Source organism: Poeciliopsis prolifica, unplaced genomic scaffold (assembly GCF_027474105.1).
Source record: "Poeciliopsis prolifica strain line A6 unplaced genomic scaffold, Auburn_PproV2 SCAFFOLD078, whole genome shotgun sequence".
In the NCBI taxonomy this organism is placed as follows: Eukaryota; Metazoa; Chordata; class Actinopteri; order Cyprinodontiformes; family Poeciliidae; genus Poeciliopsis; species Poeciliopsis prolifica.
Window position 1 is genome coordinate 146,654 of NW_026562453.1, and position 16,416 is coordinate 163,069.

The 16,416-nt window shown below is 38.8% G+C and overlaps 1 protein-coding gene across 1 annotated transcript in view; it reads right to left on the reverse strand.

The window, feature by feature from the left end:
* Positions 1–15,742, reverse strand: part of plpp4 (phospholipid phosphatase 4) — a 48,157-nt gene extending 32,415 nt beyond the window's left edge. Inside the window, exon 1 of the mRNA XM_055021774.1 lies at positions 15,298–15,742. Coding sequence (XP_054877749.1) covers positions 15,298–15,386 — 89 coding nt within the window. The 5' untranslated portion in view covers positions 15,387–15,742. The remainder of the gene's footprint in view (positions 1–15,297) is intronic.
* Between the last annotated feature and the right edge of the window lie 674 nt (positions 15,743–16,416).

Sequence of the window (16,416 nt, forward strand, 5' to 3'; positions counted from 1 at the left end):
CATTTTTTCAAAGGTGCAACACTCAGTCTGCACCAGAGACATTTCATAAGGTTGAACTTTTCTCTGATTCCTTTTGACACAGTCCAGACTGACCAGAGTCCTGGATCCGTTCTGGAACCAGGACTGGGTCGGAACCAGCACCAATTGTTATTCCAGAAAAACACACATCTAAAGAGTGTGCAATTAAACAACGACAAAAATGCAAGGAAGGTAAATTTGTTCCAGAAGTTAATGTACTTTCTTTCTTTAAGAAACCAATGTGCGGATTGAATTGCAGATTATTATACGGTTCACGTAATTCACACCGTTATTTAGATAAATGGACAGGTTACAAGTTCAAATCTGTTTGTGCAGAATTTAATATTACCACTACACAACCTGATCCTCCAGTAAATTATGAGGTAGATTATGATGCAGAGTATGAATGTTTTGTAAGTGGAGGATTTGAAAATAATGGAGGAGTACATGTAGGGAACACAACAGTGAATTGTAATGTTATTTGGGTCCTATCTTGGTTTAAACATTCTAAAGTAACTTCAATATTTGTTACAAAACCTATATGGTATCAAAACCCAAAATTTACAGAAGAAGATTGTATAAATGTGACGAGAACGATTCCCCCACTATTTTTTCTGGGTGATCAGACATATCCAGTGGCAGACAGTTACTGGATGTGTGGTGATGACATTTTAATCAACACCTTGCCCCTAAAATGGGTAGGTCTTTGCGCCCTTGTTCGAATGAAAGTACCAGTCACTCTAGTGTATGAAGGAGTAAAAGACATCGTAGGAACGCACAACAATAAAACTAGGCTTCGTAGAAGCCTGGGGGATTATGGATTAAATGAAGGAGTATATTTAGACCTTATAGGTCAACCAAGAGGAATTCCACATGAATTCAAAACACGACATGAAGTTCTTGCAGGATTTGAATCTATTATTCCTTGGATCACGATTAATAAAAATGTTGAATGGATCAGCTATGTTTATTACAACCAACAGAGAATGATCAATTTTACAGTTGAAGGATTTATGACCCTAGGAGAACAACTTCATGAAACAAGTAGGATGGCAAAACAAAACAGACAAGCATTAGATTGGATCTTGGCCAAAATGGGAGGAGTCTGTCATATGTTTGCTAATAAATGCTGTACGTATATTCCTGAACACCGCACCAAAAGGTACATTTAGAGCAGCAATGACAAAGCTAAACAAACTAAGAGTGGAAATTCAAAACGCAGGAAAGAACTGGCCATTGCAAAGTCTGGAGGAAATTTTAGGAAAATGGGGAGCTTTTGCAGCCAAAATTGGAATAACTCTAGTAATAGTACTAATTGTTATTTTTCTGCTTGTGTTTGTGTGATTCCTATCATGAGAAAATGGATCTTGAAGACTGTATACAGATGGATGACCAAGGACGGAGAACAACACACGGACTAACACATAAGGCTACCTGGACCGATGAACCCATGAACCCATAACCAATGCAGAGGACTGCTAAGCTCAAGGACACTTCGACGCTAGAACTAAAAGCACTTATGGTTTGGTTGATGGACTAAAGGTTTAAGGAACGGAAACAAAAACCTGGAGTAGAATAAAATGGACTCATGTGAAATACACTGTTGTACACACCACTACACACATTGTTACACAACTTTACAACTTATATACAATACAACACGGGTGGCCTACACATAGTTAACACACTAGGAACACGTGTGAATGTGAGTGAGCTGAATATGTAAGACAGCATGAATGAGAACGTGAGAATGTGAACGTATGAGAGTGCATGGATGAGCACAAGCATAAGCAAAAAACTATTTCTGTGAAGATTCACTTATTATGATTTAACACTTAATTACTCAATCACACTGAATTATTACAAGATTATGTATCAATGCTGATCTATTAAACATTATGATAAATATCTGTGATTGATCCACTGTGGATCCATGATTGTGTTACATTTGTGCCAAACGATTCTATCAGTATTGGCGGTCGCCCGAGGCGGGCGGGGACCATAAGGTAGTTTTTTCCCTGGAAGAACTTTAGCCAGCCAAGCCGGCAAGAGGGCCGACAGGGTTTTTCGACCTTATACAAATGGAAGAACAATCATGGAAGCAATGGATATTTGTGTTTAATCAACATGTGTTGGAATTATTATATTAGTAATTTACTCATAAACAATAATTATCCTCCCATTTAATTCCGCTTTTTTATACAATTTTATACAATTTTGGAAATTTATATTTGAGAATTATATTTACACACATAGTCATGGAACTTGATATAGCGATAAACAAAAATAACAGCTAAGGTTAATTAGTATTCCACTTGAAAGCGGAATAGGGGGGATTATGTCGGAGCAGGAATACGTTAAAGCGTTGTTTTTAAGGAAAAAGATTTCTGGCGCCAGAAAGGTCGATCTGACCCGGTTTTATCTGGAAAGTACAAAATGTTGGACCAAAACTCGGGTTGGAAAGTACGGGTTTAGACAGATAAGAACAACTATTATTAATTGACTTGTTTTGCAGTTCTGAAATGGAGCAGATGTGGAGAGAAGAAGTCAGTCAGAAATTTGTGGAAACTCCAACACACACTCAGTCACTGGGCAGCCAGAATCTTGACGCAAAACCGACGTCACTGGAAGCTATAAGAATGTCTGTAGACAAAGAACGGAGAGATTTTGGGGACTTTGATTTTGAGACTTTGAGATTTGAGAAATAATGTTTGTAATGATGCATCCGTGGTAGAAGATGTAAATAAATCTCCCGACCCGTCGTGGCTGGCAGTAAGAACTCGTCTCTGTGGTTTGTTGTGTTTATCTATACATTTGAGAGTTTATTCGCCTCACAATTCTACAATAGTTTCCCCAACATGAAGGTCTGAATGGAGGACGGCTCATTTACTGAACCACTCCTGTGTTGATTTGGCCAGACGTTTTGAGTCATTATCCTGCTGAAAGAGTTCATGTCTGTTTTGGTCGGCAGTACTTTCTCACTTTGGCAAGATAAACTTTTATTCTTAGCTTTCCACTTATTCAAAACATTTCAAATCATTGTTCCGGCACTGCGAATGAGTTGAAGATATTTTCATATCTTTTCTGATGAGAATAAATACATCATCCTTATTTGCATGTTCTTTATATTGGGTGTCATTGTTTAGCAATTTTAATACCACATGGAAACAGGAAGATGTAGATTAATATGAAAAAGTTTCTTAGTAAAAATACAAAAAAACAACAAAAAAAATTCACCTTTTTCTGCAAGTATTTTATCAAATGTTATTAAGGGTGGCAATAATTTTGCCACAATAGCATCTGTTAAAAATATATTATTTCTCAACATAAAACTGTTTTACCCTTACTGAGTAAATCAGCTCAGATTAAAAGGTGTGTTTTCAATTTATTAGCTAATAAATGCTAATAAATTGGGCTTTTCCTCATTATGTTCACATGGGCTGACTTCAGAACTGGATGTTAACGCAACATAAAAATCAATGCTAAGCGAAAGGATGAAACAAAGATTGAAATAATTAAAGACAGAAAATTTATTGGGCCCCGGCTGAGACTGGAGGCTGAATGTTATCACTGCACTCGCTCTCATTGTTCCTGCTGGCAGACGTCAAAGCTGACAGCAAACAGAGACAGATTTCAGTTCTGATTCAAAGTGACACACAGATCCCCTCAGAACATCCGCCGAGCATTAAAGCCGCTTCACAGCAGCATCACAACCTGAAGTTTACAACACAAGCAGCCAAGATATTTCCTCTCTCTGTAAATTTGCATTTAAGAACAACAAATCTGGACTTTTAGGGATCTGTAATCACTTCACACACAGCTGTTGATGTTCTGCTGAATGCTTTCTCACAGTAACTCTCACTCCTCCTGCCTCAGGCTTGAATTTATTGGATTTTTTCCTCCTGGGTTTCTCTTTGTTTTCTGCCCTGCCACTCAGTGCAGAGTTTTATCATCATTCCAACTTTCTCTCCACCACTGAAGAAATATATGTATTTTTTTTCCATTGTCTCAAGGTTTGTACTTTCAAAGCTTGCTGTAACGTGTAAAAATAAATAAATTCCCTGTTCTAGTTTTGATTTCAACATCTGCTTGCATGACAGAACAATTCATTTTGTGGGATAGATTCTGTTTTCTTGTCTTTTTGTTGTGAATGAAGTCCATGTTTTAAACAACAAAACACAATAAATCTGATTCTTTCTATCTGCTTCTCACCTCAAGTTCCTGTTTGGTCTCTAACAATTACAATAAAATCAACCTAAACCCGTCTCCTCCCCCTGATTAATGAGCTTTGGAGAGTTTATGAAGGTTGGTAGCTCAGAGAAATGATCAGTTCTCTGAATCCTCAGGCTGACTCTGGGGTTAATTATCTGCAGCTCAGGGATAATTGGACTTTCATCCACTAATAAAGAAAAGTAATACAAGATATTCTAAAGAAAAGGATTAGATTCATTATTTGTGTTACCTGCTATTGAGTCTTTGTGTTTGCTTTGCAAAAGGAATGAAAAACAATCACTGTTATGTTTTTGTTCATCCACTGTCTTCCTCTTACTAAGATCAGCTGCTGGAGGTTATAGCTAACAGTGGATTCACTTATTCACTGATTGTCTTTGTAAAGCAGATCAAAAATCTTCACCAGTAAGTGATGCTAGTTAGCTAAAACACAATCTAGGAGGGCTATTCAGCTTCCTTGCTCCTGATTGACAGAGAAAAGAAAGAAGGTGGATGTTAGCGTCTGCTATTAATGCTTGTTCAGGTTGGCTGGTGTTTGAACTAATAAAGTAGCTGTTAGCAGTTTAACATCAAGGATCTCTAGTAGTTTTACATTTTAGCTACTGGCCATGAATCCACTGTATACACAGCTTGACTTGCAGTGGGAGAGGATTTGACTCCTAATTAGGGCTTGGTCACCCAGAAAACACATATTGCTTTCACATCATTTGCAATAAGTGCTCTGCAAAAGGACTTCAACATATTAAGTGTTATGAACAAATCCATGAACGAATCATATGAGATTTCAGACTTCATACAGTGAACTGCAGCACATCTGAAACTGTTGACTCTTCAAGTCTCTCGGTGCGATCAGATGTTTGACAGGACTGTCCTGATCTGTCTTGTCAAACATCTGATCCAAAGTAAGAATTTACATCAATGTTTAAAAGAATCTACTTTCAGATTTTCTCTTAACAGCTGCTTAAGCATCTGAAGTTGAACTTTTTTTTCTTTAATTTACACTTTAGCTAAGTGATGTTAGCGTGTGACTTCTTTTGTCCTCACCAGCTGAAGGGAGCATGATTTGAAAGCTAACAGGGTAAATATGTAAACTTAAAGTACATCCAGAAAAGGTTGTATTTGCTTCAGGATCTCATGGAAAGAAAAGAAACATTTCCTGATTAAATGCCTGAAACATCAGGAGTAAAACCTGAACCTGTTTCTCTCTGGTCAACTAATGAACTGTGCCTTTATTACATCTAATGGCTATTTTAAATTGTCATTTAATGGACGGACGGATGGATTTTTAACAAAGTGTCAGTTCTCATTAGCATCTGGACGTGCTGATTGCTTTGTGTGTAAAAATCAGCAGATCCATCATCAGGCTGATTAGTGAGTTTCCTGCTGTGAAAAGTTAAAATGACAAAGGTGAACAAAAAGTTCTTCATTGTGTCAAACGTGTTGAGTCTAATCAGCTAGTGGCGAGTGGAACGGTGCCGGCGCCAAGCAGCAGCAGCGGTGAGCTTCTCTTACATGCTGCGGTCAAGAACAATTCAATCAAGCAGTCCCTCACTGCGTCTTCCAGATTAGCTCTAATCACAGTTCTGTAATTAGTGTTGGGGAAAACACAAATCTGAGTGATATTAAAATGCTTGCAGATTGAAAGAGCAAAGTGTTGGAGGTCAAGCTCTACAAATCACTTCCATTAAAATCAGAAAAGGTCGCCCAGGACAGCAGGCAGGAAAACAGCCGACCTGAGCAGCGTCATTGAAACCCTTCTACCTTTAGCGGTGATATTTGCTGAGTTCACCTTGTAGTGTCAGGCAGTGAGTTCTCACCCTGAGGTACACTGACTTCAGAGAAACCGCCATGGAGCGGCCTGACAGCAGAACCCGGGCCCCCGAGGGACTCAGGGAGGAATATGAAGGCTTTTCCTCTGGGACAAGGACCTGCTTGCTATATATTTAGAGGAGGCTGAAAACGTGTGTGTGTGTGTGTGTGTGTGTGTGTGTGTGTGTGTGTGTGTGTGTGTGTGTGTGTGTGTGTGTGTGTGTGTGTGTGTATGTGTGTGTGTGTGTTCAGCAGAGTCTCATTCATCTCCTCAACCCCTCATCGGTCTTTGTGTGAGAAACTCCAAATGGCAGAAAAGGAATAAATCTCAGGAAATACCTCAGGCTGAGACCAATAACCAATACAGGTTAATTATCAGGGGCCTGTGTGTGTTTCTTTGTGTGTTTGTGTGTGTGTGTTTCTTTGTGTGTTTGTGGATGTGTGTGTGTGTGTGTGTGTTTCTTTGTGTGTGTGTGTGTGTGGGGGGGGGGGGGGGGTGTCGGGGTGTGTGTGTGTGTGTGTGTTTCTTTGTGTGTTTGTGTGTGTGTGTGTGTGTGTGTGTGTGTGTGTTTGTGTGTGTGTGTTTGTGTGTGTGTGTGTGTGTGTGTGTGTGTTTGTGTGTGTGTGTGTGTGTGTGTGTGTGTGTCGGTGTGTGTGTGTGTGTTGGTTTGAGGGCATTTTCTGCCTCTGACTTTTGTTTCCATGTTCAGCTGCTGGAAGGGACACGTTTCTATCTCACGTGTGAAAATGTCCAGTCTATGAATAATGAATCGTTTTGTGGTCAGTTTGATTTTTAGAACAGGATGCATTACTTTCTGTTTTGAAATCTATTTTTTTTTCTCTTTTCTTGTTTGTTATCTTAATTACTTCTTTCTGAGAACTTGCTGACAGCGTGCTTTGATCCTGAATAGATTGTTTTCTTTAAAAAACATTTTGTTTCATATATTTAGTCCCTTCAGTTTTCTTCTCTTTCCTTTCACTGCTGAGCTTCTGAGTCCTTCAATGGTTGTTTACTCTAAAACTGCAGAAAAACAGTAACCCTCTCTAAAGTCCCCCTACACACACACACACACACACACACACACACACACACACCACACACACCCCCACCCCCCCTCTACACACACACACACACACACACACACACACACAGACAGAGAGATTGTCTTCTGAGTTGACACAAACCATATTCTACAAAACAAATGATCTCAACATTATTATGACTGATTTCTCTGTCATGTGGAATAGATTATCTCCACAGGTTCAATCTTTTTTTTAAACTAGGTATAGATATATAGATGTAGATGGACATGCATTTCATTGCTTTTCTCATAAACTGTTATTTGTGAACATTGTATATCTACATATGTCAATTAAAAACATGCATTCAAACATTTTTGTTTTTTAAAATCTTTTTGTGTTAAATTATGTAATAACTATAACAGCTGAATTTGTAAAACAGTTTTCATGTACATATCTTAAGGGCCCCAAAAAATGGAATACATTACAACCCAACATATTCTCAGTTTGGAATATGTTCAATTTATTTTCAGAAAGTTTTTTATGAAGCATATCTATATATTTCTAAACCTGCAGAGTGCTGTGATGACAGGAAGCAGCCAATCCACTGGAGCCATTTTTCCCCCTTTTAGCACTGATTGGCTGGAATAAGATACATTGGATATATTAGTTTCAATTGTAATGCTAACTGTTTCCACTGTGTATTGATTTATTTAAAAATACATTTAAAATAGAAACTTGTAAACACTTTTAAAGAGGAAGCATTATGTGGAGGATCTCCAGGCCCTGGACGTTCACTGTCTGTAAGAATAAAAGCGTGTTGCCTCCTACTACAACATGCAATGGCACTGAAGGCTTTCTGGTTTATTACATTATAAATTTATGCATTAAAATAACAGCTGGGTTTCTTCAACAAAGCCCACAGAAGGCGGTTGTGTAATGTAATGCATATGGAGCAATAAAGAGAAGATGAGGTTGGATAAATGACTGAAAGGACAGCAAGCCGTAATGAGCCGATCAAACGATAGTGAGGATTGAAATGCCACACCATCAGAGCGCTGACAGACTGATCTGTCGGGGAATCCCTGCTCCTCGTGTTCCCGTCACCTGCTCAGTGCTTTCAGTCACAGATTCCTGCTGCCATAAGAAGCTCTGCTTGTTCCTTCTGCTAATCTTTCCTCCACAGGCATCATCTGATGCTCCTGCTTTCCACAGACCTGCCATCCGTCATGCCATCGTTCTGGAGGATTCAGAATTAGAAGGTCCAGAAATAAATTACAATGTTTTTGAACAGTTTGGTTATTCAGTAACTCCATTGAGTTAGTGAATTAAACTAAGTTGAATTTATGAAACTTTATTTGTCCCCAAGGGCGAATTTAATCCAAATACATAAACGCAGCAACAATTATCTAAAAACAGAAGATAAAAACAAAGATCTAACCCAATCATCTACATCTCTAATATGTGAATAATTGTTACACAGCAAGTTGCCTGGAGCATTTTGTAGGCAACTTGCAGTCAAACAAGTTGCAAACAGTAATTTGTAGAGAGCACTAAGTTTAAATCTGACAGCTCTTTGTCATATAGTTCATTTAAACTGTGTGATTCTCTGACAACCTTTAATAATCAGTGACGCTTCAACAGAGTCGAACTCAGACCTGAACAGTCATCTGTTTCATCCAAAAACATTTTAAGGAATTTTGTTTCACAATAACATTAAAGTATTTTTTTAACTTAAAAGGAGACTTAAACCTGCTTTATTCCAGCAAATAAAATCCCCTGCCTGCTTCAAAATTTACAAACATTTTAAGTTTTACCATTTTTAAAATGAAACTTTTTCACATTGGACCACAATGACTAACAATGTTTTTAGGGACTCGAGGTCAAACCGTCAAGAAAGGTGATAGCATCAAACTGGCAGTGGACCAAAGTTATAAATGTTGCTCAGATTCTTCATTTAAACCCTCAAATAAGTAGATCATCACTGCCAAGGATGGACTTTCATATAAAACACTGACAGAAGTGCATTTTCTTCAGTCAATGCTTCATATTTTACATAATTTTCTGTTGTAAATGCTCATCTTGAAGCATTTTTCTCTTGCTTGGTTTGATTGGATTCCAGCTGGACTGATGCTTTAGAAAACCAACAATGAAAAACTAACTATGCAGACAACAATGATTGTCTTCATCACAGGAAACAGCAGATTCACTCATGGTGCTGATTGAGACTAAAGGGACGTGAATGAAAGTCAGCTGAGGTGAAACGTTTCTCAGCATTCTGGGTCTGAAACCTCTGGGAGTGATTCAGCCATCAGTCTCCATCCTCCAGTCCCTGAACAATCACTTCATCACACTCTGAAAGGCAGCATTTTTACCATCCTGAATTGAGATTTTCTTTTTATGGAAATGAATTTTGGACACCTCTGGAAGACCGTCCCACTGCCTCCGTGTTTCTGTCTGTTTCTTTGTGTTTTATGATTCAGTCCAGCTGTATGGGATGCTGCTGCTTACTGAGGGAGGATTCTTTATCTCACATTAAAATTCCTCTGGCAAAGCAAAGAGTGGGGTTTAATTATGAAGCTGTATAACACAGGTTGTAATGGGAGCCTGCAGGAAGCACAAATATGGAGCAGATAGCTGCTTGTGCATGTATAGAAATTCACTTCTAATCACAGTTACTTCTGCAACGTAAAAAAGAGCAAATAAAGCAATATGAGTTTATTGATTTTAATCTAGCTGCAGGTGACATGTTTGCTGTAAAAAAAATGACTTCTGGCATTGTGGTGATGTTGTACTGATGTGGGTAAAAAACTTTTTCAAACTCAAATTCTTTTCATTTTTTACTAAAATGAAACTGACCTTATTTTTGCAAGTGGAAGCAATAATTTTTTTAGATTGGCATAGTTTGTTAGACTGACATATGATGCATTATGTAATGCTGGAATTACTTTAAGTACCACCACATGTCAAACAATACTGCTTTATTTAGTTGGCATCAACTTAACAACCCATTTCTTTACTTTTTTCTTCCTTCGTTGTGTGTTTACTTGATTCTGTATCCATGCTGCTGAAGTAATTCTGTAATAACTGGATGGATCAGAGAGGTGAGTTTGATTCTGTGAGATGCAAACACAAACTCATCCTCTGCTTCGCTGGAGTCCAGCAGCGTTTTCATGCTGCGCTTCCTTGATATGCAAATGTCACCGGTTTATCTGAGTGGTCCACGCTGCTGTCACATGAGCAGCGGCACACCGAGGCCCGAGGCAGACAGCTGGACACACTGCATGTCAGGTGAGTGTCTGGTGGGTTAAAACACAAAATGATTCCACTGAACCAAAGGAAATCAAGTGGAATCTGGATGCACTTTTCTGCACACAGTCGTATCACCTCATCCTGTGTTTCCGTTAAGCTTATTTATTTTTTGTCATTTTAATTTACAGTGATTTCTGCATGGATGCAGAGCAGACAGTAGACAGTAACCCACACATATTAATTGAAATCATGATCAATATTCTCGATGAATTCAAACTCGGGAAATTTATGTTTGAATGATTCTAAACCGATTGTTACCCAATTATTCCTCCCACTAATTATTCTCCTGATTAAATGAGTCACACTGGCTGGTTTCCTATAAATACAGAAATAAATATAAAAATGAGTTAGTGTGTGTGGAATAAACAGATCTATAACATCTGAGTCACTTCAAAGAGCCAGAAATCCCATCTCTAGGATGGATGATCAGACTCTTTCAGAGTGCCAGTACTCCCTCCAACCATCACATTCATCATCGAGTGCTGATGATGTGACATCCTCCCTTATTAGCAGTTTTCTTTAGTTTTATTAAGCAGAAAGCTCTGATGACTTCAGCAGCTCAGCTAATCCAAATTTCACTCCCCTTTATGTGGACCATCAGTCCAAAGACTGAGACTCATGAATCTGAACAAAGGCTCTCCGTCGCATTGGACCGAGGGCTGGTGCTGCACGACAGACGCTAATGTTCATCACTGCAGCATATGCACAGAAATAAACATCAATAAACCCATTTTACCTGCTAATAACCTTAATCTGCACAGAGGTAATCATCACTCTTATGACAACATAATCTTATCACATTTCACATGCAAGCAACAAATTCATTTCTTTACCACCGTCTTTATAAAATATATAAAATAACCGATCAAAGCTTTTCTGTTGGCACGACATGAATTCTGTTTTGCTTTGTACATTTCTTAAAGGAACAGTTTTCCTTCCAGCCAGTCAGTCAATCAAGAAGCTTTTAGAAACACAACAGACCTCAGTGATTATAGGCTCTATTTTCTCTCAATCTGCTCTTGGACTAAAACAACAACCTGCTGATTACCGCTGCCCAATGACTATAAAAGGCAGCATGCAGTGATTTTATATTAAATTGGCTGAAATGGCTACATAGTGAAAATATGTACCTGTGAGAAACAAATGGAAAAGAAACACAGCTCTGCATAGATGATCTCATTTACACAAACGCTAACAGAAGTAAAATGATCTTGTTTTGTCTTGCATCAACCTCACAATCCTTTTTTTTTTTCTTTGACATTGCTAAATGTCAAAGATCTGTTTTCATTTACATTTCAACTTTTGACTGATATTCTATAGATCCAGGACTTCCTGAGCGTCCAGCTCCAGTCTGATGTGTTTCTGGTTGACCTGATGCCACAAACTACACCGGAGTCAATGCCAGAGAACACGCCAGCTGCTTTTCACAGTAAGAACAAGAGCTCTCTTTTAAACATAAGCTAACTGTTGCTAAAGGAAATAAAACATTGTTTTTTGTATCTGAGCAGAACTAAGATCCTGCCTGGTGTCTGGTTAATCACTGAGAAAATTACAGCATCTAGCAAGAAAGATCTCAGAATAAAAGATGATCTGCTAAACTAGAAGAGAAGTTATTCAATTTCTAGCATGTTTTGGTAAATGTTCACACATTGGAGCGATATGTTAGGACACATGTCACACACTGAAATGAAAATCCCACTGGAGATAAAAAGCAATGAAGCCGCAGAGACAAATGTAACAATGACCTCTGAATCTTACATTTTTCATTTTACAACCTTCATCTTATTTTCTTCAGTTTATGTGACAAACTAATAAAAACCTAAATTATAAAGCTGCAGGAGGTAACGTCTGAAAAAAGGTTTTAAAGATGGGGCTTAATTGAGCTACACAGGTGAAATAATTTGGTCAAATGTAATTACAACTCCACAAAGCTGGCTTTGATGAGAGAGGAAGAAAGTTTTTGCTAAAAGAAATCCACATGAAGTCAAGTCTGCAATTTGTCTCAAGCCTCACTTAAAAACATTCCCGTCCAAATGAAATGTGGCTAAAAGGTGAAAAATGAAAAGATTAAGACACATTTTCATGTCTACACCTGAGACCGGGTTAAAAATTTGTCTTTCAGTGAATTAAACATACAGCTCAAACAAATGCATATGTGTGAATGGTTTAGTCAAAGTAACAGCCTAAATCCAGTTAGGGATCAAAGTGCACAAAGATCATACATATTTTTTCAAGGCGTAGCAAAACAACCATGAAGCTTCTCGGTAGTTTCTCCTCTTTGACATCAAACTACGATGAACTACATGGCAGCTGTGGGTCTTAAATCCTGAGCTTTCAGTCGTTCTAAAGAAAATGACCCCAGCTGACCCCAATTAACCTGCATGTACAACAGTTTTTGACAAGAGTCAAGAATGCAGTGTGCCACTTCTCACATCCACAATGTCAGCCTCACATCTGAGAGGCTGCAGCTTCAATCGCTGCTGGCCGAAAGAAACTCCAAACACATAAATTAAATATAAATAAAGAAAAACATGCAAGATATGTTTTATGTGGCATAGTTGTATAAAATGTCACATATTTATATGATCATAAAGAGAAGAAGCAGATAAGCCTGCATTTGCTTTCTCTGTAGAAAAATCTAATCTCTTGGTTACTCTAATCAAGGTCATTGTGACTGGAGCTTTTGTGGCAGGATGCATCTCTGTGTTTGTGATTGAGCCAGTGAAAAAATACTTTTCATGTGACCCTGAGTACAGATCCATAAAACAAAAAAAAGCTCCATTAATTGTAAATCTCACCGGCTCAGACACACAAACAAAAAGCTAAACCCGGGATCCTCACTGAATCCTTTGGAGCTGAATCTGTTTCACACGCTGAATGTTCACCAAGAGACTCTTCTGGGCTGCTTGACATGACACTACAATTAGCTAATGCTGCGTATTAATGATCATGTAGAAGAGCGATGCAAGCAGAACAGCTGCATTCTGCAACTTTGAACAACTTTTTTTGTATGAAAAAGTATGTTTTCCTCATATGTCTTCTGACAGGCATTTCTCTCTACTGTCTCCACATGCTTAATTGGGAGATGGGCTTGCTGTAAAGCCATTGGTTCTCTTAGACAAATGATTTTCCACCCACTGCCATCCTTTTCTTTAATCATAGCAGAGGGACTGCTGGCTGTTTCCAGGCATCGATAAACAGGAGGGAGGGACTGAGGACAAATTGCAAGTCCATGAAGGAGCAGTAAAGGAAAAATGAAGCTATGCTGATGCTCACTCACACACTGGTTGAATGCACAGTATGTGAGTTTCTGGACCAAGGGAGGAAGCCATATTCCCTACAGAGAATAAATGTAAGCACAGAGACAACATCCAGACTGACTGGGATTGGAACCCATGACCTCCTTGCTGCAAGGCAGCAGCCCTAACATGTGGTTATCTTTTTATTTGCACCAACGATTAATAATTAATAACTCATCCCAAGTCTAGAAAAGTTTAGAAACGATTTGCTTCACAGCACATCACGTTTTCTCCAGATTGACATCTGTGGAGTTTCAATTAGACTGATTCCTAAAACAGCCCAGGATCATCAGGACATGTGGACATTTGTCTCCTGGAGACGCGTTCAGGAAGAAAAACCAGGTGTGAAGACTCTTCTGTCCCATTGCTCTGTAAACTACAGCACTGTATGAATTATACGCTTCATGATAGTCTTTAATTTATTGATTTTAAATGTTTTACATTGTTTGTTTTCAGTTTGTAAGGCAAGAAAAATATATTTTGTCTCCCATTGAATGTTTTGATATGAATAAATTCCTCTGGATTTATTTTGTCATACTTAAATAAGTCTGGATTTGAACAATTATTTAAAGATACTCAGGAGAAAGAAGAGTTCATGTCAGGGTTAGTGAAACTAGCCTTTTTAAATAAAATCAATGCTAATGAACTGAACTGAGTTCAATTGAATTGAACTGAAACAAATTTAAGACGAATCATTCAAAAAAACAGAAACCCGGAAAACAAACGTGATAAAAACGGAGCAGATTCCTCAAGGCAGTAAAATGTTAAGAATTGATTATTTTCAGAGGTTGAACCTCTGACATGAATCCTGTATTCACTGCATCATAGGAGCAAAACCAAAACCTCTTTAACCCTCCTCTTGTCTTCGGGTCATTTGACCCGAAGACAAGAGGAGGTTGTTCTTATTTTTTTCGTCAAGTTCACATTTGAGTTGCTGCAGCAGAAAATTCCATCTGTTGTGAACACTGTAGGTCTGATTCAGGACTGTTAGATTTCAAGTTTCTGTATGCAGTTGCAATTAAAAAAATGTTTTATAAGGGCTTGTCCTCGGTCATGTCAACCGGAGGGCAACAGGAGGGGGGGGAAATTTGAAAAGATATCAGTTTACGGAGATCAGTGATGCCATTCCATACTGTTTGCCTGTCCAGCTGTGATTTCCTTAGTCTTCCGGTCAGTCTGACCTGAGGCCTGGGTTTGGTTATTTTTATTTCTTTTGTAAAGTTCACATTTGGATTGCTTGAGCCTAAACTTCCCCCTGAGTTGTGCACACCATAGTTCTGATGCAGGACTGTTAGATTAAAGTTTCTGTATGCAGCTGCAATTGAAAAACATATTTTTTAAGGGCTTGTCCTCGGTCGACATAAGCCGAGGACAACAGGAGGGTTAATGAAATGATTATTCCTGTAATGCCATCAGCTCCATGTCTCAGAATAAAACGCTGACTTTGTTTTTTTTTTGTTTTTTTGGGTGCAACCTGTTAACCAGCTGCTGCGCTGCGGGATCTTCATGAAGCTGCTGCGGTTCACAAAATGCCAGAGTTGAAATCAGACAGAAAATCTATGTGATCAGGAAGAAGTCAGAGCAGAAAACTCAGCAGGTTTTTACTCACGCAAAAACTCCGAAGAGCAGAACTCGGATCCCGACCTCCAGCGCCAGCTGCCGCATGTCTTTCCTCCGCTCCGAGGGCGAAACGTTCATGGCTTTCAGGAGGAGCGACAATCAATCCGTTCAGTGAAACAGACAAAGCCAGAACCACTCTGCGCTGCGGGCTCTTCACTTTTATAATCCGTGGAACCAGAACTCCCACAGGCGACGCTTCCTGATCACGCACGCCACGCCGCGCGTCTCCGGTGCCGTTCGGGGACCTGAAGCGGCTTCTTTCCTTCAGCCTCAGTTTCTCCTGCGGTTTGCTCTGCTGTGACTCTGTTACTGGCTGCCAGCTCCTTGAACTGCTTTCTGAGGCTTGGAGTGAAGGGATGGGAAGAAATCAGGAAATATGGGAAACGGTTGAGGTGTTGGATGAAACCGAGGGACTGAAGAAAGACTGGAAAGTAACGGAGACTCTGCGCGTCACGCCTCTCTCTCTCTCTCTCTTCTCTCTCTTTTCTCTCTCTCCTTCTCTCTCTCTCCTTCTCTCTCTCCTTCTCTCTCTCTCCTTCTCTCTCCCGTTTTGCATCTTGGCTTGACTTGGACCAAAGAGTCCAATGAGAGATTAAATTCAGTTATTATGGAATTGAAATCAATTTTGGTCTCATATTACTGGAATAATAAAACAATAATTTTTAAAAACAAAATTTGAAAAGTTGGAACTTATTGTTTAGGTTTATAATTCTCAGTTAGTAAAGCTTCATGTTTCAGCAGGTAAAAACCAAACCATGCTCAAAGTAACGCACTTAAAATCCAAATCTTCTAAATAATCTTTTTTTTTAGAAAACTCAACTGTTGGAGTGAAAGTGGTCAGCAACTGTCATGTGAGACAAATAAGAAGAGCTGAAGCAGAAAATGTTTTGAGCAACAAAACATCCAAAACTGAGACATAAATATAATAAATAAAACAAAACTCAGAGAAGCAGAAACTGTGAAGAACAAGAGGAAGAAAACTGAGACTTAAAACTGCTCAGGGAAATGAAAACAGAAAGAGGACAAGAACTGTGATTTGAGGGAAAATAACAGAGAAACTAATAAAACACAAAATATTCTTACTAAAGTGAATGCTTGGGTTTCCCTA